General features: G+C 40.8%; 2 protein-coding genes across 4 annotated transcripts in view; one reads left to right on the top strand and one right to left on the bottom strand.

The window, feature by feature from the left end:
- Positions 1 to 25,011, bottom strand: part of LOC109246511 (membrane-spanning 4-domains subfamily A member 4A-like) — a 168,081-nt gene that overhangs the window by 80,999 nt on the left and 62,071 nt on the right. For all 3 annotated transcript variants that reach the window (XM_019414523.2, XM_019414524.2, XM_019414525.2), the window contains exon 2: positions 17,445 to 17,648. The gene's annotated coding sequence lies outside the window, so the exon portion shown is untranslated. The remainder of the gene's footprint in view (positions 1 to 17,444; positions 17,649 to 25,011) is intronic.
- MS4A14 (membrane spanning 4-domains A14) lies at positions 1,419 to 23,283 on the top strand. The gene is made up of 6 exons (XM_019414519.2): positions 1,419 to 1,692; positions 3,003 to 3,131; positions 9,078 to 9,128; positions 10,943 to 11,092; positions 13,679 to 13,777; positions 20,876 to 23,283. The coding sequence occupies exons 1-6, from the start codon at positions 1,558 to 1,560 to the stop codon at positions 23,093 to 23,095; spliced, it is 2,784 nt and encodes a 927-aa protein (XP_019270064.2). The 5' UTR covers positions 1,419 to 1,557; the 3' UTR covers positions 23,096 to 23,283.

Below are 25,011 nucleotides of genomic sequence, written 5' to 3'. Positions count from 1 at the left end.
TATTACTCAGCAATCCAAAGAATGAAATCTTGCCATTTGCAACTACATGGATGGAACTGGAGGGTATTATGCTAAGCGAAATTAGTCAGTCAGAGAAAGACAAAAATCACATGACTTCACTCATATGAGGACTTTAAGACACAGAACAGATGAACACAAGGGAAGGGAAGCAAAAAGAATATAAAAACAGGGAGGGGGACAAAACATAAGGGACTCCTAAATATGGAGAACAAACTGAGGGTTACTGGAGGGGTTGTGGGAGGGGGAATGGGCTAAATGGGTAAGAGGCACTAAGGAATCTACTCCTGAAATCATTGTTGCACTATATGCTAACTAACTTGGATGTAAATTTGAAAAATAAATAACATAACATAACATAACATAACATAACATAACATAAAATAAAATACGTTGCGTTGCACTTTGGGCACCTAAATTAAAATGTATCTGAATAAATGTTGGCAGAAAAATGCTGTATTGAGAAATACATACTCTCTCTGGAGTCTGGATGTGAAAAGGAGTCATTTTATCAGGAAAAAAAACAGAGAACACAGTCTGCAATTATTTCTCTACGTCAGTGGTTCTCACCCTGAAATGATTTTGTTCCCCACCCCCAAAGGACATTTGGCAATGTCCGGAGACAATCTGGGTTGTCATAGCTGGGGATGTGGGACCGGCATCTAATGAGCAGGGGCCACAGACGCTGCCAAGTGTCCTACAGTGCACAGGACAGGTCCCCACAACCAAGAATTATCAGGCCCCAAATGCCAGCAGTGCCGAGGCTGAGAGACCCTGCTGGCCATGGTTGCCACCAACTAGGAAATACTCAAGATGACATTTGTACATACATGGTTTTTGGGTTTGTGAAACCATTCGCCTTTATGGTTTAATACTTAAAATCAACAAATACAGGACTACAAAGAAGTAAACATGAAAAGCAAAATTCCAAAAGGCACTTTATGTTCCTTTCATCATACTTGTATTGTTTAAACCACAAAGGCCTTGAGTAGGATGAGCTTTAGGCCTTTTGGAAGAGGGTGGAAAAAACACAAATTTTAGAGACAGACAAGTGGAGTCTGGCTCCTTTCCCTACCCATTAGTATGTTACTTTGGGCAACGTAATATTTCTGTACCTCAGTTTCAGCACTACAGAACTGTTAAAAGACTAAACGTTAAGAGATATCAAAACAAAACACTATCTACAGAATCTAGAACAGAATAGATATTCCGTAAGTTTTAGTTCCTTTATATCTCATGAGCATAGGTACTGGGATTTGTTTTCACGTACACCATCTTTTTTGTGTGTGTGTTTGCCACCTGTTTATACACAAACTGACAAGAAAGTAGGTCTTCTGGACAAGTGGATCCCAGGGGCTGGATGTGCTCTAGAATTCTAAGACTCTATGACTCAATGACTGTGATTCTGTGGTGGTAGGAGTGAGTAGGGCAACTGCTAAGGCTCATTGCTAAGGACTCCATGGGAGGCTAGTGGAAGACCATGACTCTAGCTGTGCTTTTCAATCACTTACTCTTCTAATAGAGCTCTGCCATTGAATCATGGAGTCTTCATCTGAGGACCAAAGATCATCCCACATCACGATACAACCAAATGAAACAGTACTGACTGCCCTTCCCTATGAGCCTCAGAGCTCTCTGCTGGATTTCCTGAAGGGAGAGCCAAAAGTCTTGGGGGTAAGTGCTCTCCTGTCCATGGGTTTTCCTCGGAAGGGAGAACAGAAGCTATTTTTCCAGGTGTGTCTGAATAGACACAGGAAGGGACTTGATTCCTTTTCAGGAAGGGACTTGATTCCCCTTCTTTTCCCTCACGTTTTGCCTACAATGTTTCCTTCTTCATTAATCATAAAACCCCCTAAGTTATTTGCTTGTACAAATAAGCAGATCTTCAGCAGAAGAGCCAATATGTAGCCAATAATACCATTTTCCTAGATTTTGATGAACAAGAGAAATAAAAATTCTGTTTAGAAATGCACACAGAGTGCCTTAGAAATGTCTTATTTATGAACATGTCTTAGAAATGTTTCTTGGTGGGGGGGGCTCATTTAACCCTGCAATTAATAACTTCCCTAACCCTGAGGAAATCCTAGGGCTGTTTCATGTGGAGTTAATACTGTTCTTTGAATCCTGGCAGAGAGAAAGGCAGGAAACTGGTATAACTTCCCCCAAATATTTTATTGAGGAGGTGACCTCAGGGCGTGGTGGCATGTCCCTTGGAGCTAAAAGCCATGTGAGGAGAGGTTAAACTTCCCCTTTGTGCTGTTCCAGGCGTTGGGGGTTCTTTGAAAACTCTCTTCAAAGCTTCACCGTGAGCCACAATGTGGACATACAGACAAAACATTTTTCAGTCATGCATGTACCGAGGGGAGGGCTATGTATACAGCCTCTATCTTTAGTACAAGAGTAAAAGTACCACTTTGGGTGGTGCCATAGAGGTGTGGGCTGGGGGAAAAACCCAGAATGCTGGAGGAGAAGCTGTATCCTGAGAAGAGCCACCAGCCCTGCCAGACCACCAACGGTGCAGATTCCTCACAGGCCCGTGAGCCCCACTGGGTTACTCTCACCTCTGGACAGGCCCTTGCCGGAAGAGCAGACGAGACATAAACCTCACCCCAGCCCCTCCACTCTAGATCAGCAAACTTCACAGATTTCAGAGAATGGGGCTGAGCCGTAATTCCAAAAGCACAGACTGGATATGGAAACATGTACTCCTATCTGTCCGGCGCAAGGTAAACTGGTAATACAGGGGCTATAATAAGCAGTGAAGGGTGAAAGTGAAAGACGTGAACCTGTAGAACCCAGGTAAGCGAGAAGAAGAAAGAGACACCGGACTTTCTGAAGCTCTGAGGGCAGTGGGCAAACGGAAGAGGAAGGCATTCGTGTCGAGGGAGGTGTGACATAAGCATAGTGGGATGTCCCAGGGGCCCGGGAGAGTCCCAAGAGGCTGGGGCACCAGTGACCTCATGTACCCATTTCTCTCCTCCCAGGCTCTCCAGATCCTGCTTGCTCTGATCATTGCGGGTGTTGGAAGCATATTTGCATTCAATTACTTCCATTTCTCCCAGAGATTTCCCCTCGTTTTCCTCACGGGATATCCATTCTGGGGAGCATTTATTGTGAGTACTACCAGTTAGGAGCTTTTGCGAAATTACTATCAAGACTGGTTTGAACTGCGTCAAGTCAGGTCCCAGGATGAAGAATCCCATGAATATGGTCCCCAAGGAGACCAGATAGTCCCTTGTGTGGCAAGAGAAGCAACTCCATTTGGTCATTGCATCTACCATCATCACAGTAATAACTGCTCTTAGGCATACAGTGTTTAAAAGTTTCCAGAGCCCTGTGTGTAGAGTAAGTCATCTGCTCCTTACTACCAACCTGGGAGATCAGATGGGTAAATATCCTACCTTCTCTTTTGCAAATATGGAAACGGAGGTTGAGAGTAGACAATCTTTGAGTATAGCCAGCAAAAAATGTTCCATTAGTTTCAGGTGTACAATACAGTGATTTGACAAGTTTATACATGATGCTGTGCTCACCCAAGTGTAGCTAGCATTTGTCAACATACAACACTATTACAGTGTCACTGACTGAATGCCTTATGCTGTGCCTTTTATTCCTGTGATTTATTCATTCCCCAACTGGAAGCCTGTATGTCCCTCTTCTCTTCTCTTAACCCATTTCTCCATTCCCCCTACTCCTCCCCTCTGGCAACTGTCAGTATGTTCTCTGTATTTATGGGTCTGGATCTGTTCTTTGTTTTGCTTATTCCTTTTTTTTTTTTCCTCAGATTCCACATATAGGTGAAATCATATGGTATCTGTCTTTTTCAGTGTGACTTATTTCACTAAGCATAATATCTTCTAGTTCCGTCCACACTATCTTAAATAGCACAATCTCATCTTTTTTTTATAGTTGTGTAATATTCCATTGTATATATACTGCGTCTTCCTTTTCTTTTTGTCTATTGATGGACACTTAGGTTACTTTCATATCTTGGCTATTGCAAATAATGCTGCAATAAACACAGGGTGCATTTATCTTTTTGAATTAGTGTTTTTGTTTTCTTTCGGTAAATAACCAGTTGTGGAATTGCTGGATCATATGGTGTTTCTCTTTTTAATTTTTTGAAGAAACTCCATACTATTTTTCACAGTAGCTATACCAATTTACATCCCCACCAACAGTGTACAAGCATTCCTTCCTTTTTCTCCACATCCTTGTCAACACTTGTTATTTCTTGTCTTCTTTTAGTCATTTTAACAGGTGTAAGGTGATATCGCATTGTGGTTTTGTTTTCCCTGGTGATTAGTAACGTTGAGTATCTTTTCATGTGTCTATTGACCATGTATATGTCTTCTTTGGGAAAATGTCTATTCAAGTCCTTTGCCCATTTTTAAATCATATTGTTTGCTTTATTTGGTGTTGAGTTGTAGAAGTTCTTTATATATTTCAGTTATTAACACCTCATTGGATATATCATTTACAAATGCCTTCTCCTATCCAGAAGGTTGTCTCTTAAATTTTTTTGATGGTTTCCTTTACTGTGCAAAAGCTTTTATTTTGATGCAATCCCACTAATTTATTTTTGCTTTTGTTCCCCTTGCCTTAGGACACATGTCCAGAAAAATGTTTCTGTGGCTGATGTGAAAGAAATTACTGCCTATGCTCTCTTCTAGGATTTTTATGGTTTCAGGTCTCACATTTAGATATATAATACATTTTAAGTTTATTTTTGTGTATGGTGTTAGAGAAAGTAGTCCAGTTTCATTCATTCTTTTTTTTTTTACATATAGCTGTCCAGTTTTCCCAGCATCATTCATTGAAGAGACTATCTTTTTCCCACTGTATATTCTTATCTCCTTTGTCACAGATTAATTGACCATATAATTATGGATTTATTTCTGGGGTCTCCATTCTGTTCTATTGAGCTATGTGTCCACTTTTGTGCCAGTGCCATACTGTTTTGATTACTATAACTTTGTAGTGTATCTTCAAATCTGAAATTGTGATACCTCCAGCTTTGTTTTTCTTTCTTAAGATGCTTTGGTTATTCAGGGTCTTTTGTGATTCCACACAAATTTAGTGCTTTAGTATTATTTCTTCTGGTTCTGTGAAAAATGCTGTTGGTATTTTGATAGGGATTGCATTGAATCTGTAGATGGCTTTGGGCACTGTTATTAGTGTATAGAAACATTGCTGATTTGGGGGTATTAATTTTGTATCCTGAAACTTTACTGAATTCATGTATTACTTCTGGTTGTTTTTTTTTGTTTGTTTGTTTTCTTTTTGTTTTTTTTTTTGTTTTTGGTGGAGTTGGTGGAGTCTTTAGTATTTTCTACATGTAGTATCAGGTCATCTGCAAATAGTGAACATTTAACTTCTTCATCAATACAGATACCTCTTATTGCTTTTTATTACCTGATTGCTCTGACTAGGACCTCCAATATTATGTTGAATAAAAGTGGAGAGAGTAGACATCCTTGTCTTGTTCCTGACTGTAGCAGAAAAGCTCTCAGTTTTTCACCATTGAGTACGATGTTAGCTATGGGTTTTTCTTACATGGCCTTGATTATGTTGAGGTATGTTCCTCTAAACCCACTTTGTTGAGTGTTTTTATCATGAATGGGTATTGAATTTTTTCAAATGCTTTTTCTGCATCTATTGAGATAATCATATAATTTTTATCCTTCATTTTGTTGATGTGGTGTATCATGTTGATTGCTTTGCAAATATTGAACGATCCTTGCATCCCTGTAATAAATCTCACTTGATCATAGTGAATGATCCTTTCACTGTATTATTGAATGTGTCTTACTAATATTTTGTTGAGGATTTTTTAAATAATTTTTTAGAGTTTATTTATTTATTTATTTTGAGAGAGAGAGAGAGAGAGAGAGAATGGAGGAGGGGCAGAGAGAGACAGAGGGAAAGAGAGAGAATCCCAAGGAGGCTCCACACTGTCAGTGCAGAGCCCAACATGGGACTTGAGCTCACAAACCATAAGAGCATGACTTGAGCTGAAGACAAGAGTTGGATGCTCAACTGACTGAGCCACCCAGGCACCTTTTTTATTGAGGATTTTTGAATCTATATTCCTCAGGGATATTGGCCTGTAGTCTTCCTTTTTTTTTTTTTGGTGTCTTTGTCTGGCTTTGGTATCAAGGTAATTCTGTCCTCATCAAATGTATTTGGAAGCTTTCTTTCCTCTTGTATTCTTTGGAATAGTTTGAGAAAAAGAAATACTAACTCTTCTTTAAATGTTTGGTAGAATTCACCTGTAAATCCATCTGGTCCTGGACTTTCACTTTTATTATTATTATTATTATTATTATTATTATTACTGACTCAATTTCATTACTGTTAATCAGCCTGTTCAGATTTTCCATTTCTTCCTGATTCTGTTTTGGAAGATTGTGTGCTTTTAGAAATTTGCCCATTTCTTCTAGGTTGTCCAATTTCTTGGTGTATAGTTTTTCATGGTATTCTCTTATAATCCTTTGTATTTCTGTGGTGTTAGTTGTTACTTCTCCTCTCTCATTTCTGATTTTATTTATTTGTATCCTTCCCCTTTTTTTCTTGATGAGTCTGGCTAAAGGTTTAGCAATGTTGTTTATCTTTTCCAAGAACCAGCTCTTGGTTTCACTGATTTTTCCTATTGTGTTTTTTAGTCTCTATGTCATTTATTTCTGCTCTCATCTTTATTATTTACTTCTTCTACTCACCTTGGACTTTGTTCTTTTCTTTTTCTAGTTCCTTTAGGTGTAAAGTTAGATTATTTATTTGAGCTTTTCCTTGCTTCTTGACGTAGGCCTGTATCACCATATATTTCCCTCTTAGAACTGCTTTCACTGCATCCCAAAGATTTTGGACCACTGTATTTTCATTTTTATTTGTCTCCGTGGATTTTTAAAAGCTTATTCTTTGACTGCTTCATTGACCCATTAGTTGTTTAGTACCATGTTGTTTAATCTCAAGAACAGATAATAATTTAAACATATCTAGCTAGCACTCATAGAATCATATACTCTCATAGCTTAAGGAGAATTTTAAAGATGACTATTGTTGTTTAGTCCCCTTATTATTCCCAGAGACAATTTTATGAGTGTCACTCATCTAGTTATTTATAGAGCCATAATTATAATTCTTAGTGTACTGCTAGTTCCATTCAATCCCAACAGCTCTGGTTCCTAATCTTGTGCCACAATATTTAAGGGTACACTCAACACAGCTTTCCTCACTAGAACATACCCTCCCAAGATGGCAAAAGTATTATCTATTTTAGTTTCTGTTACATTCTCAGAAGCTAGAACCATGCTGCATAGTAGACATAACTCAATGAACAAAGGAATTACATAATAATTCATTAAATAATTAAATGAGACTATTGTCTCTGTTAAAAACCTGCTCTTTCGACAAACATAAATATTCCATGCTTTTTCTATAATCTCCAGGTCAAACACAACTAGTAGTATTTTCATTTTCCAAATAGAAATACTGTAATATGAAGTATAATCTTCAAACTACACATGCCACACTGTAGAGAAACAAAAAGACCAACTCCCCACCTCCTTATTTCACAACAAAATTTCCCCAGTGTGACTCAGTGTGGCCTGCACCGATGGATTCTAGTGAGGTTCTGGCATGCTGCTCTTTAAAACTCTACTCTTCACTGAGAAGATATTTACTGAGCACATAGTCTATCTCTGGCAGTGTTGTAGGTGCTGAGAGGCAAACAAGGCCCTCTTAGGGAGGTGGTGAAATGCTCCTCTTAGAAACAGATGGGGTTTGCCATATGATAGGGAAGCTGGAAGTGGAAAAGTAAAATTGACTCCACAGATATGTTATTTCACTTGCACTAAGTACTCTAAGAGACAAGTTCCAGATGCCCTGTGAAGATTTAATGGGGCATTCACCTGGCACGGAGGTCAGCGAAGTCCTTTGCACATAGGTGTTCACTGGGTGAAGTGCAAGGAAAGCCTCCCCTGGCAAAGGCAAAGCATGAGTGAGAAGCTTGATATGGGAAAGAACAGCAGAAAGAAGACCAATGAGTCTATGGCACTGGCACAAAATGAGACCAAAACTGTAGGATGGAACCAGGTTGTGCCAGCCCTTGTGGTCATATTAAGAATGTGGCCACTCTAATATGAGAGCAAGGGGAACCCACTGATAATCTTTAAACACGAGAGTGACATTTGAAGACTTGTTATCTTTAAAACATCATTGGGTTTTCTGAGCTGTAAACAAATTCAAGGATGGTAACACCAAACCTGGGACAATCAGTTGAAAGGAGGCTGCAAGAATCCAGGGGATTCCCTGACCTAGACGGGCCGCAGTGGAGATAGAAAGAGATGGGAAGCTTTGAGAGCGATTTGGAGGTAGAATCGATCCAGTGGTCATCTGTTGTGGGCAGTGAAGTGGAGGGAGGAATCAAAGGTAACTTTCTGATCTCCGTGTGTCACCTTGAGGTCCCGAACACTGAGACCCAGATGTCCTCAAGGTCCAATACCAATTCCGACAGAAGTTCTCATTCCCAGAATATTCAAATGAGTAAGGGGCTCCACTTTGGGTGACAGAGTTCTCCGTTTTCCTTGGGTTGTACAAGACTCTATGTTCCAGATACAAGAAGTGGCTGAGATAACTATACTAGATTCCAGCCCTGATATCAGCCGTTAGAGAGTTCTGCCCTGAACGTCTTCCTCCATCTGCTGAGAGCAGACACAGCTCACCATTCCCTCTTCCAGGCCCAGAGTCCAGGATTACCTTTCTGTGTAGAGCCCAGCTGGGCCAAACATCTGGGTGGTATTTTGTGGACCTTAAAGAAGGGCCTGCCTCTCCCAACTGACCCTGGCAAAGGGGTGTTGTTCAGTGCTGGGCATATCCAACACAGTATTTCTTCTTACATCAGTGCCTGCCCTCCTTCCTCCCTGATGCTCAGGGGGAAAGACCATATAGTTGGGGAGATTCACAGACATAGAGATTACAATATAGTCTCTGAAGGAATTTATACTGTAAGAGAGTCAAACACACTACCTGTTAACTTTTATCTCTTTTCTTCTTAATAGTTTGTTATTACGGGATACATCACAGGAATCAATGAGAAGAAAAAATGTATGGTAAGTTACTTTCATGACTTCTATGTAGTTTAAAACCTTCTGCTTGCTTTGCATCATCTTTCTATATAAAGCCTTTAAAACAAAGCGTCTCCCAAGAAAATCTTTAGACATCAAATTTGCAGTTCAGGTCATCCCTACCTGCCAACGTCACCATTAGCTCTCACCCCCACCAACAGAAGTTTTTCTTGGGGACCTGCCCAGGGTCTGAAAGAAAGAGTCTGACATTGATAGCAGATCATTCTGGGATAGAATCAAGGCTATCACTCATTGCTGTGTCAACTTGAAGAGAAAAGTACCTTCTTCAAAAGGTTATTCTGAGAATTTAATAAGATATTACATAGAAAAGACACTTAGAAGTCTGTACTACCTTCCAATGACTCGTTTTTTTTAAGGCTATGGATATGTGAGTCTTCTCTTAAAGCCATTCTGACACTGTTTTTTATGGTCCTCTGCCACTTCCCTCTAAGAATAGCTACAGACTATAGGAAAGTTCTGGGGGAACTATGGGAAAGCCCCCATCTTTCTCCACCCATAGAAATAAGCACAGACACTACAGATAATGACCCAATGCTGTTCTTTTCTCTGTATTGGTTCCCTTAAGAGCTGAGGAATAAACTAAGGATAGGCAGACCTAACCCTGACTCACTGAGAGCTAGGTAGACAGAGGCAGGCATGATGCCTTGAATAGATATGTTCAAGTTATAAAGGAACATATATATATGGAGTGAGTAGGAATATATATATACATATACATACATATGTATGTATGTATGTATATGGAGTGAGTAAAGGGAATTTGGTAGGGCAATCTGGTAGGGAATTTGGTAGGGCAATACCTTCCATGCTGGGACACTGAAATCAAGAAAGGAAATCATTAAACCCCAGTCCAAATTTGTAGCGATCTGTAAATATGTTAGTGATTTGGTTGATTATTGTTTGAATCCTCTGGGGGAATGAATATAAGCCACAGGAAGGCAGGACCTCATCTACTGTGTTTATTTTTGTGTCCCAGGGGCCTAATTCAGTGCTGGACACATAGTTGGGGTACACTAAACATTTATTAAAATAAATAAATAAATAAATGGATACTGCCCTAAAATTAGGTGACATTATTCTCATTTCTCGAGGTAGAAATTGAGCTTCCCAGAGATTAGTTACCTTGTGCAAGGTCCTAGTTCACTAGGACTCAAAATTAGGTCTGATTATAAGGCCAAGATATCTTCTAACACACCATTTTGCTTGTAGATTATGAAAGATGATGCATTAGGATAAAATGAATGTCTTCTTTAGCATTAACCATACAGCACTCCTTCTCTACCCGTTCCCTTTCGTGGCTTCCTGGCTCATTCTAAAACGTAGTTTGTCTGCTGACTTTGATGAATCAGAATTTGAGTTGTCTTGCCTTTTAAGTATACTGACCTGATGGAACAGTTCATCCTTGAGGCGTATCTGGAAAGACAAATGCACTAAGAATTTCTTACAAGGAATTTTTTTAAATTTTTTTAAGCACATGTTTTCTTAAATTATTTTTTTATTTTGTTATTTTAGAGAGAGAGAGAGAGTGCAAGCAGGGGAGGGGGCGGAGTGGGGGGGGGGAGAGACACAGAGAGAGAGAGAGAGAGAGACAGAGAGAGATAATCTTTAAGCAGGTTCCATGCTCAGCACAGAGCCCAGTGAGGGGCTCAGTGCCATGACCTTGGAATCATGGACCTGAGCAGAAATCAAGAGTTGGATGTTAAGCCAACTGAGCCTTACAAGAAATTTTTTATTTGGTTTGGTTTTTATTTAATATTATTTGAAAACCTATTTTCTAGGGACAAGGTGTCACAGCCATGAATGTCATCAGTTCCTTGGTTGCGGTGGCTGGGATTACTCTAACCATTATCAGCTACAGGTACCAGCACAAGTACTGCCAGATGCCTTCCCTCGAAGGAATATGTGTTATAGGTAGAAACCTGTTCAATGTAAGTGGTCCTACTCCATACGGTGACTCTGTATGATCTTATCTAAGCTATGTTCATGATGCATCAAGTCATTAATTTTGATTCTAATAATGGAAGTCGAGTCAGCATTTGAACAGACTCTTGAGAAGACACTGTGATTCAGGATCTGAACCCTGCTTGTGTGACTTACACACTTGTGACCTTGGCCTAATATTGTAACTTGCCTAAGCCCCAGTTTTCTTTGTGTGGAAAATGAAGATAATAAGAATATCTCCCTCATTGGGCTGTTCTGAGGGTTACTTAAATTAGAACACTGCCTGGCACAGTGTAAACAGTCAAATAGGTTTTGGCTATTACTATTAGTACGGACGTAGATTAGATTAAATTTTACCTTTCTAGAATTAAAGAGGAACAAAATGATCTAAAGAGTTTACTCAACTAATACTAGAAACAAAATACAGTGGGAGAAGGTGTTTAAGCCACTTAATATGTATTCTAATAATTTTAGAACATAAACTATTTTACATAAATGTAGCAATGTTACTCACTACAGCAGATGAGATGTATCTTTGCCAGGAAATGCAACTGTAGGTGTAATTTTCAATATTTATCTAGTAAGTATTCAGTGACATTATTTTTATGCATGTCAGTGATTCCCAGAGGCCTCTCCCTTTACTTCCCCAAGTACATACTAGGCTTTCATTCTATTTCCGTCAGCCACATCTTGAAGGCTTTGGTCCCAGGATGTTAGTGAGACTTGACCTTTTGGATTGAAATGAAATAGAATCATGGCAAATTGTATCCCCAAATGAAGAGGAAAGAGAAAAGAACTACCAGTCACTGCATATGAGATCTTTTTAATCCTCATAATCACCTGTAAAAGCGAACCTAAGAACAATCCCATATATTCTGAGGTCAACTCCAGAATTAGACTCAAAAAAACTTACTAAGGAAAGCCAGAACACTACGTAAGGAACACAATCCTGTCCTAATTGGGCCAAGAATACAATATATTATAATCCCTTACTCTTTTTTCCAGTGGACAGGAGACCACTACTGTTCATTATGTTAGTATGAATCAGGGAGAAACCGTGTACCAAAAGGGTTAAATCTCCAGATTTATAAAACTCTGCTGTCTACTTTCAGCTCTGCACAGTTAGGGATTTTGCAGGATTAGTGCCTACATGCAGAATCATGAACAATCCGTTCCAAGACCTCATGTGTATACAACTCCACAATTCCTTAGTGTAATTCAAACATCACAAATAAGCTTTAAAACACACACACACACAAGCCAGAACAGTGGGCTCTAGACATCTCCTGAATGGATGTCTTCTGTCTCAAAGACAAATCTACTTGTGTACTACACTGTGGCCAGAGTCATCATTTAAAAATGCAGATCTGAGCACATTACTAAAGGGCTTCTTGTGAAATACAGAATTAAGACCCAAATCTTAAAAGGCTTACAAGACCCTATAACACCTACCTTGCCTACCTTTCCAACATTATTCTGCATCATTACCCTTCCCACTCCACACTTCTGGCACTTCCCCAAATTCCTTAATGTGTTAAATACCTACTGTCCCAGGACCATAAGACGAGCTTTCCCCTGCTTCCAATGTTCCCCAGCCCAGTGCCTACCCTCTTCCACCTACACAATTAAAATTACCCCTCATTCTTTAACCTCGGTTTGAATTTCACTTCATTAAGGAGGTCCATCCTGATCCCGCTTCTACCCTTCCCAGGGCCGACCTGTTCAGATCTCCCACTATAGTAGTGCATGGCTCCCAATACTTTTTCATGGCAGGTAATGCAACGTAGTTAAAAATAACTGTCTAATTACTTGTCACTCTTTGCCCCCCTTATTTGATGCAAATCCCACAATGACCAGGAGCAGGTCTATCTTGTTCAACAGCAAATTTACAGTAGGCACTTCATATATTTCAGTTTTACCAACAAATGGGGGGAAAATCCAGGCTTCTGAATGGGTTATAGGGAAACCAAGAATTACAGACACAGTCACGCGACCAAGTTAAGTTTGGCCCGACTGCACCCAGCTCTTTCAGTCTTCACAGTCTAAGCTTTTGGACACCATGCTATTTCACATGCTGCTTCTTCATCTAACTATTATCTTGAAGCAGAGTGTGCAAAACAGCAGTCTGTGAGCTGCATCCAGTCTGCAGATAGGCTCTATTTGCTTCCCACAAGTGAAGGAAAAGCTGGAGATTTTCACATTAAAAATCTGTATATCCAGCTTCCTTAGGAAAGAAGAAAGACCTCATGGGGTCCTTGTTCCCACACGGTAACTATTGCTCAGAACTGGGAAATGGACACATTCTAGGAATATCTTTATTCTCTACTGTCTCCCCTTCCATTTCACTTATTTGGGATGGTTGCCTGGCCCCTACAGGCATTAGGGTTTGTTATCTCTGCTTGTCAAAAAGACATAAGATGAAAATTGTTCAGTCACTGATGGCTGTGGGGCATCTAAAATATGGGTTTTCCCTTCCTTACTTGGTCATACAATGTAAATAGTCCTTGGCTTTTACCTTTAAAATGATACAGCTTTCATTCCAAATGCCATATATTTATCCTCACTCTTTGCAGGGAATTTTGTCAGTCTTACTGGTCATCAGCATAGTAGAGCTCGGCATCTCTGTGACTATCTCCTCCTTCAGAAGCAAGTGCTGGACAACCTCCGATGAGGTGCGTTGGATATTACTGCAAGAATGGGTTCCTGTGGGGACACTGCAAGGTGACCCCCAGCCTATTAGTGGGCAGAGCAGTATTCTCAGATGTTGAACTACAACTTCTGAGGTGAGGCAGGTCAAGGAGAGACAAGCTTAACTAACAGCGATGGCTGGCTCACTCCACCCTTTGAGGCAGCCATCCTGCCCTCTTTGCCATCCAGTCATCTCTGTTCAGACATAGCTCCTTCTCTCCCTGCCAGAGTATATGAAGAGAAACAGACTTAATGGGAACCTATATTACTGTGACACAGAGAGCTTCTCCCTGGGCCACAAGGCTGTGTGAGTCAATCCCCTCACCAGAGGAGAGGCAGAGAAGAAAAATATTTCAGAGCCATACTCCTGTTATTTATAATTGTTACAGCTTACACTTACTGAATGTTTACTCTGTCAGTCACTGTTGTAATCACTCAGCACCAACTTAATCCTAACAAAACCATCAAGACTCCCTTCCTTTACATATGAAAAACTAAAACACAAAGAGTAACCTCTCCAGGTTCACAGAACATCAGGATTCTGACTCAAATAATGTGGTTCCAGGGATGCCTGGGTGGCTCAGTCGGTTGAGCCTCCGACTTCAGCTCGGGTCATGATCTCACGGTTTGTGGGTTCAAGACTTGCATTGGGCTCTGTGCTGATGGCTCAGAGCCTGAAGCCTGCTTCAGATTCTGTGTCTCCCTCTCCCTGCCCCTCCCCCTGCTCGTGCCACCTTTCTCTCTCTGTCTGTCTCTCTCTCTCTCTCAAAAATAAGTGACCATTAAAAAAATTTTTTTTTTAAATAATGTGGTTCCTGAGCCTGCTCTCTAAATCCCAAAAGACAATTCCAGGACCCGTGTTAAGTGGGGTTTTTCCCCCACTTTTCTTTTACATCAACTTCGTAGAAGTATAATTTACTAACAATAAAATGCACCCATTTTAAATGTATGTAATTCAAGGGGCTTTGACAAATTGTACACCCCTGTTTAGCTACCATTATAATCAAGATATAGTGAATTCCTATCACCCCGAAGGAGTCTCTGGAACCTCTTTGCAATCAGTATCTCCATCACCTCGATTAGTTTTTATTTTTTCAAACTTCACACATATGGATCATAAATAAGTACATTTTTGTGTCTAGGCTTCTTTCACTAAGCAGCATATTCATGAGATTCATCCATGCTGTCTCATGTATCAATACTTTGTTCCTTTTATATGAGGGCACACCACAATTTGCTTATCCGTGTACTTCCCGATGGGCATGTGGTTGCAATGAACATTTGAGTTCACATCTTTGGGTAGACATATGGTGTCATTTCTCTTTTGCATTTCTCAAATCCATGACCTGGTTGCTAGATGGGATGGAAAATGGATGCTTAACTTTGTAAGAAAATATCAAATGGTTCTCCAAAATGGCTGTATCACTTTGCATTCTTATAAGTAATATGAGGGGTATGGCTGCTCTCTATAACCAGCAACACTGGGAATTGCCAGTTGTATTAATAATTTTGTTATTCTAGTGTGTATGTAGTAGAATTTCATTGTAGTTTTAATTTGCATTTCCCTGATGGCAAATGATGATGAGATTCTATGTGTTTATTGTCCTCTTTTTTTTTTTCTTGAGATGTGTCTCTTTAAATTGTTAGCCAACTTTTATTGCATTACCTTATTGAATTACAAGAGCTTAAATGATTCTTAACACAAGTCCTCTTTTGAGATATATGTATTGCTACTATTCTTCCCAGCCTTGGCTTGCCTTTTCATTTCCTTAATAGTTTCTTTCACATAACAACTTGTGATTTATTTTCTTTTATGGTTAGTCCTTTTTGTGTCCCAACAAAGCTTTGCCTACAAGACTGTAAGGATTTTTTTCTCTATTTTCTTGTGGAAATTTTATAGCTTTAGCTTTTGTGTTTAGATCTTTAACAGATGTCAAGTTAACTTTTACACATTATATAGCTCTGAGGTGAGAAGTTCACGCACCCCTGCCATGGAGATATATAGCTATGCCAACGTTATTTGTCAAAAATGCAATGTCTTCCCCCATCACCTTGGCACCTTGGTTGAAAATCAATTGACCTCATATAAATATTTATGTTTATATGAGGTCTCATATGACCTCATATTTATATGAGGTCTTTTTGGATGCTCTATTGTGTCCCAGTGATCTGCATGTCGATCCTTTCACATATTCCATGCTGTCTTCATTTCTGTAGCTTTCATGTAGTAATCCTTTTTTAGTGGCAAAATATACATAATATACTATTTATCATTTCAGCTACTTACAAGTGTACAATTCAATGGCATTAAATTCATTCATAATGATGTGTAACCATCAGCACTATCTATGTCCAAAACTCTTTCATCATCCCCATACAAACTGCGCCATAAAACATAACTCCCCCTTTCCTCCTCCTTCCAGCTCCTCATACCTTCTAGGTTATGTCTCTACATCTACTTTCCATTATCTACTGATGATTCACGTTTCGTGAGACCACAAAATGTACGATCATAACCTGAGCTGAAATCAAGAGTCGGATGCTTAACCAACTGAGCCAGCCAGGCGCTCCCATGAAAGGGTTATTTTTTAGTCGCATGGCAATGTGAGAAGTACAAAGAGAATGCAAAGATGTTATGTAATATGCACCCTGATCCCAAGAAGAGGAAAGAGTTATTTATCAAACAACTTCTCTGTGCAAACCACCGTGCCCCAAACATTATTTTATATAGTCTTCAGTAATAGCCACTCTGGAGTAAGGTGTAACTGAAGTGGTTATTATAAAGCATATATCAGAGATGAGAGGGGAGGGGAGGGGAGGGGAGGGGAGAGGAGAGGAGAGGAGAGGAGAGGAGAGGAGAGGAGAGGAGAGGAGAGGAGAGGAGAGAGAAAAGTGCAGGACCTCGAATTCAACTGCAGTGTATGACTCCTAGCCTCACCAGTTAATAGTTCTGTGACACTGGTCAGGTTACTTCACATCTCGGAATCTCAGCTCTCTCAGTTATAAAACAAGGAAAATAACCTCATATGAATGTCATAATAATTACTTGAGATGACTTTGGAACTCTGTCCAGCACCTGGCAATCACTGTTACCATTAGAGAGGAGTACATTTAAAATCATACACTTAAAATCTTGAATAAAGTTAAAGAAATTCCAATTCATGCCTCCAAATCTTTCTTTTATCAAATGAAAAAAAATTACAGTTCAAATGAAACGAAAGTTTTAGGGTAAGTGAGAATGCACAAATCTCCCCTAAAGTACTATTTATCCTCACATAAATATCCCTCCAATGGTGATAAAATATAGATGTGAAAACAAATTAGAAGGTGGGGAATGACAGTGATCATACAAGAGAATGTGGCAGGCATTTTATTTTAGGCCTGCCATCAATCAGAGAGGTAACCATCATTAGGTCATTTAACCACTCAGAGTTCCAATCACTTCATCAAACAGAACAAGTAGTCTATTCTGACTCTATGGATGACCTTAGGAAGGACACAGGATGGCAAAACTCAGCAGACTGAGGCTGTAATGACAGCCCCTTTCAAAAATAAATAAATAAATACATAAAGACTGGGAAGCATTGGCTAAAGGTTGTATCAGATGCTGTCACTTAGTTGTTTAAAAAAACTTCAATAGATCTCATTTACCTGTAAAGGAAGGTCCAAATTTCCTGGCCTAGTGTCTTGGTACCTTCAGGCTGCTATAACAACAATATCATGGACTGGGTGGCTCGAACAAGAAAAAGTTCTCAGAGTTCTGGTGGCTGGAAGTCCAAGATCAAGATGCCAGTAGATTCAGGCCTGGTGGATTCCAGATGGTTTACAGATGCCATCTTCTCACTGTGTGCCCACCTGGTGGGAAAGACAAAGGCGCTCTCTGGGTTTCTTTTATAAAAGCACTAATCCCATTCATATAGGCTTCACCCTCATGATTTAATTGCCTCCCAAAGGCCCCAACTCCGAACACCTTCGTGCTGTGGATTAAGTTTCCACTTATAAATTTGGAAGGGGCACACTCAATCTATAGTATTCCATCCCTGCCTGTCCCCCAAATTCATGCCCTTTCACATGAAAAATATATTATTTCCACCCCAACAGCACCAGAAGTCTTTATCTTGTTTCAGCATGAACTTTAAAGGCTAAGTCCAAAGTCTCATCTAAGTATCATCTAAATCAGATAGGAGTGAGACTCAATGTAAGATCCATCCTGAGGCAAATTCCTCTCTAGCTGTGAGCCTATGCAACCAAATGTGTTATGACACCAACCTTCCAAAATACGGTGTTGTGACAGGCATAGGATAGACATTCCCATTCCAGAAGGGATAAATCAGGGGGGAAAAGGTCAGGTTCCAAGTAAGTCCAAAACCTAACAGGACAAACAGACCTTAAGGCTCAAGAGTAACCCCCTTGGGCTGGATGCTCTGGCTTCCAACCACACGTGGCTCAGCAGGAAGGCCCCACAGGAACTCTCCGCCTGAGCTCTGCCCCTGCAGCAGCTCTCTGCCTGGGCCCTTTGACTCTTCCAGGCTGGAGTCCCATGCCTGTGGCTCTGCTGGGGTGGGGCCCCAAGCCCATGCTCTGTCACATGGCAGATTCTGAAACCTCAGTGGGGGTGGTCACGCTCCCACGGCTCAGCTGGTTGCAGCCCATGCGGTGGTGCCCACCTCTGAGACACTGGGAGGGGGCATTCTGGCTTGGCTTGAACCAGAGAGATGGTCCTAGCCTTTGAAATCATTCTTCTTCCAGGGCTCTTACACTGTCAGCCCCAGTAGGAGTGGCAGCCCCTGAAGCTCTCAGAATCACCTTTGGTGTCATTCTTCCATTGCTTGGAGAATAGGTTCTGGCTATTGTTGAGATGGCTGATCTATACTGATTTCCTTATCAAACAAGTCACGGCCATACTCTTAGTGTTCTCATTTTTTTTTTGCAGAATGGACAGACTTGGTCCTGCTTTCTTTTTGCTTAACAATTCCATTTTTTTTTTTTTTTTAATTTTTTTTTTTTCAACGTTTTTTATTTATTTCTGGGACAGAGAGAGACAGAGCATGAACGGGGGAGGGGCAGAGAGAGAGGGAGACACAGAATCGGAAACAGGCTCCAGGCTCCGAGCCATCAGCCCAGAGCCTGATGCGGGGCTCGAACTCACGGACCACGAGATCGTGACCTGGCTGAAGTCGGACGCTTAACCGACTGCGCCACCCAGGCGCCCCAACAATTCCATTTTTAAGTAATGTCTCTCTTCTCATATTTTACCATTAGCTAGCTATCTGAAGGACTCAAGCTTCACTTTCAACACCTCTTAGGAATAGCTTAGCTAGGGGTGCCTGGATGGCTCAGTTGGTTAAGCATCTGACTCTTGGTTTTGGCTTAGGTCATGATCTCATAGTTCATGGGTTCGAGACCCATATCAGGCTCACAGAGCCTGCCTGTGATTCTCTCTGCCCCTCCCCCACTTGTGTTCTCTGTGTCTTTCTCAAAAAAGAAAGAAACACTTAAAAAAAATAGCTTCAGCTAAATTTCATTATTACATAAAATATTTATCATTCATTATTAATAATATTATTTACTACATGAAATTCCATCATTTCCTTCACTATTGTAAGTTCTACCTCCCACAAAACATTAGGACACAAACAATTCAGCCATGTTCTTTGCAACTTTATAGCCAAGATCACCTTTCTTCCGGTTTCCAACAACATATTTCTCATTTCTGTCTGACACCTCATCAGGATGACCTTTATTGTCCATATTTCCAAGAACATCTCGTTCAGGATTACTTAGGTATTCTCTAAGAAGACTAAGGCTTTATCTACAGCTCTCCTTTTTTTCTTCCTGGGCTCTCACAAGAATTGCCCTTAATGGTTCATTCATAGCAATATAAGTTTTTTCTAGTATGTAGAACTCAAAACTCCTCCAGCCTCCAAACATTACCCATTTCCATATATACTTCCACACTTTTAGACATTTGTTACAGCAGCACTCCCATTTCCTGGCATCAATTTCTATCTTAGTCCATTTGGGCTGCTATACCAAAGACAGAGTGGCTTAAACAACAAAAATGTATTATTCATAGTTTTGAAAGCTGGGAAGACCAAGATCGAGGTACCGGTAGATTCAGAGTCTGGTGAGAACCTGTTTCCTGGTTCATAGCTGGTAGTCTCACTGTGTCCTTACATGGAGGGAAGGGCACGGGAGCTCTTTGGGGTTCCCTTTTATAAAAGCACTAATTCCATTTACAAGGGCCCCACCCCCGAACTAATACCTCTCCCAAACATTCTACCTTTAAATACCATCACACTGGAGATTAGGTTTCAACGTAGAAGTTTGAAGGGACACAAACATTCAACTTACAGCAGCTAGCATACCACCCAACAATATCTGTTTATCATCTGCCTTCACACTATGCTGCATCATAGCCTTGTTTTTCTACCCACTGCCTCTTCTACCTGCATTTTGACTCCTATCTTACTTCATCTTACCTTTTTGCCCGAGGAATTCCTGTCCACCCATCAAGACATTGATCAAACATTCCTCAATGAAGCAATTTCCTGGCCCTCAGAATTAGGTCATGACTTCTACATTCCCATAAAGCACTTAGCACCTATTTCTATAATAGCATTTGCTAAACTGTATTACTGTCTATTTATATCTTGGTATACCTATAATTGTGAGCACCTTATAGACAACACCCACATCCAATTAGTTTTCATCTCCAGTATCTAATTCACCTAGCAGGTGAACAGTAAATCATTATAAAACTGAATATATGAATGCTGAGAAGATTATTTTAAATTTCTTAGAAGCTTTATAATATTAAGTACGGGAAGAATATTTCAGACAATCTTAACCAAATTCCCCTTTTCAATATTTGAGGTAATAGTGATAAATAGTGATAAAACCAGTGAGTCGATGGTAAAGACAATGTTAGTACTGGTATTTGTTTTCTAACTCTTTGTGTAGATGTTGTGTCCTCCCTACTGTCTTAAGGCAGAGGCGAAAAATAATTTGGGAATACAAGAAGAAAAGAACATCCAAGGTGATTATTCCATTAATGTTTTCTATACCCCTTGGTTTTATAGATTGTATTTTTCTTGCCTTCGGATGTTACTCAAGAGAGTGAACTCTCTGTCCCTGAAGAAAATACTGCAGTACAATTTGAGCTTCAAGAACAGTCCTCCACTGCTGATTCAACGACAAACATACAACCTGTTTTCATTGGAGGCTATACTTTCTTCAAGTTAAGAGTCACAAGAAATCCTTTAGCCTTCAGACATTCAAGGAGGAGAAGCAGTAAAACTTACTACACATCTTCCGTGTCTGTGCTAGATGAACAACAGAAAAGTATTTCTCCACCTTCACAAGTTTATGAGGAAAGACCTAAGCTGAAACCTTTGCTTCCCACATTGCTGGAAAGGTCCACAGAAAAGATCCCATATGCCAAACAGCTGAAAGATGAAGACCTAAAATCTGCTATTGCACAACGCCCAGAAAATCAAACCCAACTTCTGCAGTCCCGCGCTTTGCCACTCCAAGTTTTCCCATCCAGTTACATAAAAAAACTCCAAATGTTACCACCCCAGGCTCTGCCAGTCCTGGCATCTCAAGCCCCAACATACCATGACACACAGTCTCAAGGCCTGACATCAGAAGACATGCCATACCAAGACATATCATCCCAAGAATCACAATACCAGAGCATACCATCCCAAGATACACAAGCCCTAGACATGCCATATCAATATGCCCCATCCCAAAACACACCCTCCCAGAACACATTAGCCCAAGACATGCCATCTAAAAATATATTATCCCAAGACATGATATCCCAAAAGCCGCCATCTGAAGGCATACTTTACCAAGATCTGCACTCCCAACTACAAGCTCTGCCAGCACAATCCATGCTACTTGCAGCCCCAGCATTTCATGCAGCCCAGTCCTCTAATATGCAACACCTAGATCAGCAAGCCCTAGATCTTCAACATCGAAACCAGCAACTTGCACGTGTATCATACCAAGACATGCAATCAGAAGTCCTGTTACTGACCCAAGAATGGAAATCTCAGGAGGAATTCCAGAGCAGGAAATCCAAAAAGTGGCAATCCCTAGACTGGCAAAATGAAAACTTGCAATCCCGAAAGTCACATGATTTAATCAGGCAAAACAAAGGCTGGCAAACTCCAAAACAGAAATCCCAGGACTTGCAAATGCAAGGCCAGCAATCCCCAAGAAAGAAATCCCTAGACCAGCACATCAAGGACTGGCTATTCCCAAAGAGGCACTCCGTAGAGAAGCAAACCCAAGTTAAGCAAACCAGACAGAAGTCCTCAGATCAGCGAACTAAAGACCAGCTGCTGGTCTTAGAGGAACAATCCCTAAGGCAGCGATCCCCAAGTGGACAACGTAAATATCAAGAGGACAAAGAGGAAAAATCCCCAAAGGAACAGCCCAAAGATAGGCAAGATAAAGCTCAACAGACTGATACGGAGAAATCCCCCAAGAAGCAAACCCAACAGGAGCACCCTAAAGATCTGCAAGTCCGAGAGGAAAAATCCCCAAAGGAACAGCCCAAAGATAGGCAAGATAAAGCTCAACAGACTGATATGGACACATCCCCCAAGAAACAACCCCAGTATGAGGAGGTTGAAAACCTGCAGGCCCAAGAGGAGAAATCCCTGAAGCAGCTACATCAAAACTGGCAATCCCAAATCCAGGAATACCAAGCTTGGCAATCTTCAAGCCAACAATTCCAAGACCGGAGAATTCAAGGCTGGAGAAACAAAGAGTGGAAAGCACAAGAATTGGCACTTGAAATGCCACATTCCCTGAGGTGGGAATCCCAAGCCTGGCAAACCCAAGATCTACTAGAGAAAGAGTTCCTAAAGCAGAAAGCTCTATACCAAGAAGCCCAAAATGTGCACGTCATAACTCGACGTCAGCAATTACAAAGCATTCCATTCAACGACAGTCAGTATCAAGATGAGGAACAAGACCTTAAATCCACAGATATCCAAAAAGAAGGTATGCGAACAGAAACCGTGCAAATAAGAGACAACAAACCAGAAAGCACGAAATACCAAAACCTACACAACCAGCAGTCAGAAGACAAAAATCCAGATTGTTGTTTCTCCTGCCAAAGCTCAGTACAAGACACAAATCTGGCCTACCTGTCTGATATAAATTCAGAACAAGATGTGCGAAAAAACATTTCAATTTGCTCAGCTTCATACCAAGATGATATGACTTTAACTTCTACCTCGTGTTCCCCAAAAGACCAACAGCAATCTGAGGACTCTGACTAACATGGAAAATCTACCCAAACGCCACAATGCTCCCAAGCATGCAACCAAAATAAGGAAAAACAATATAGTCTCCTCCAACCTATGTTCTCAAGTATGGTTGCTACCTATTCACTCGCCAGAAAACAAAGGGCCTGCAAAACACTCAAAGGATTTGCCCTTAACTAAAATAAAATGACAACAAACATTAACACCATAGTAGAATTTTCTGGGTTTGAAGGAGTAACTCACATTTAAACTTTGGTGTCGGTGTTAGTCTTTCAACTTATGATCGCCAACTCGTTTTACAGCTTAATACATTTTTACTGAAGTATAGTTGACACACAATACTGGCTGCAGGTGTACATCGTAGTGATCTGACAATTCTATACATTATGAAATGCTCACCACAGCCAAGTGTGGTCACCGCCTATCACCATGCAAAGTTATTACAATATTATTGACCATATTCCCTCTGCTGTACTTTTCATCCCCACGTCTTATTTACTTCAAAACCAGAAGTTTGTACCTCTTAATCCCCTTCACCTATTTCTCACACCACCCACCTCAACCACCGGTTTCTTCTCTATGAGTCTATTTCTGTTTTACACCTTAATACTTAATGGACCTGCTTTTCTATGGCGCTGATATTCCTCGCCTCTCACTCTGTGTATTACAGGGGCTCAGTAAGTCAACCAGAAAGAAGTCTGTGTACGCTCTCAAAAGGTGCAAGAACCAAATGAGTCTGTGGGAAATAAAAACCAATCCCACCACTCCCCTGGTTTGCCGATTCCAATCACCCACTTTACTCCCTGCTCTGCAAATCTACGTGGAGGATATATACTCTAAGTTTGCCCAGTTATTAACGAGGTATAATGTGGCAATGAGTACAGAAGTAGTGGACAGGGAGAGAACAAAATGTACTTAGAGACAGGGAAGTAGGAGGCAGGGGAGGGCAGGGATGCAGATGTCAAAACAGAAAGTAGGACAGACTGTGATACACTGAGCAAACTTCTACTCCCCTCCATATGCGTACACTCACTTCTAACTCACTACACTCACACATCTAATTTCATCCTCAATGGTCAAAGAAAATCGACCTTTGATGGTCAAATTTTCTGGTGAAAAGCCAGCAGTTACCCTGTATCCTCCAAGCTTAATAACATTTTTTCAATCCTCTTTCTCCTCAACTTCTCTGATACATTTGGACCTGGTAACCCTCCTTTCTCTTCATCTCGCTTGTTGGCTTCTGCATTTTTCTTCCCATTTCAAAAAGTCTAAGTTAAGTATTTCCAGGGATCTCTCTCCAACCTCCTTCTTTTTTGAAATCTCACACTCTTTTAGTTCTCTCACATCCTTGTGAGTCACCCCATACTGGGTCATATCTGTGTCTTCAGAAGAATCCCACACAAAAACTTGTTTTCAAGTCTTTTTCAAAGGCATTCAGTCATTTTTAAAAACATAAACTCTCCACTTAGAGGTGAGTGAAGTTATATGCAGTAGAATAATGAGGCATAGAGCCAGAGACACTGGTAATCTGCTCCTTGTTGCCTTTGCCTCTGTAGTAAGGATTAGCCCCCTGAGCTTCCCAAGTTGGTTCAACCTTGGTCAGGTCCCTACCTGAGTTGGCCTCCAGTTCCTAAATGGTTGCCACTTTGTATTCAACTGGCTCTGGAGAAGAATCCAACATGGCAGAGAAGTAGGGGGACCTGAACTCATCCCTCAAACACAGCCAGAGGATTTGTAATTCCAAGAGTCTGGGCCGCAGAGTGACAGAGACGTCTCCAGGGGCCCACAGGGACAACCTGGTGGGCCACAGGTGCATGATTGTGAACTGGGGGAGATAAAACGGGCAGCGTAGGCACAGAGGGGAGTGATCCCCTTCTGTGGAGAGACAAAGGGAAGAGAAAGAGAGGCTGTGGAAGGGCAGGATTGTATTC

This window comes from Panthera pardus, unplaced genomic scaffold (genome assembly GCF_024362965.1).
Source record: "Panthera pardus isolate Hobbes unplaced genomic scaffold, ASM2436296v1 HiC_scaffold_12, whole genome shotgun sequence".
In the NCBI taxonomy this organism is placed as follows: Eukaryota; Metazoa; Chordata; class Mammalia; order Carnivora; family Felidae; genus Panthera; species Panthera pardus.
Note: the sequence above shows the minus strand (reverse complement) of the source record. Positions and strands in the feature narration are given on the sequence as shown.

Excerpts from the sequence above, each read along its gene's own strand:
- MS4A14 (XM_019414519.2), top strand. The coding sequence starts at position 1,558 with ATGGAGTCTTCATCTGAGGACCAAAGATCATCCCACATCACGATACAA. Across the intron at positions 1,693-3,002 it reads GAGAGCCAAAAGTCTTGGGG|GCTCTCCAGATCCTGCTTGC; the intron begins GTAAGTGCTCTC and ends CTCTCCTCCCAG. Across the intron at positions 11,093-13,678 it reads TAGGTAGAAACCTGTTCAAT|GGAATTTTGTCAGTCTTACT; the intron begins GTAAGTGGTCCT and ends CACTCTTTGCAG.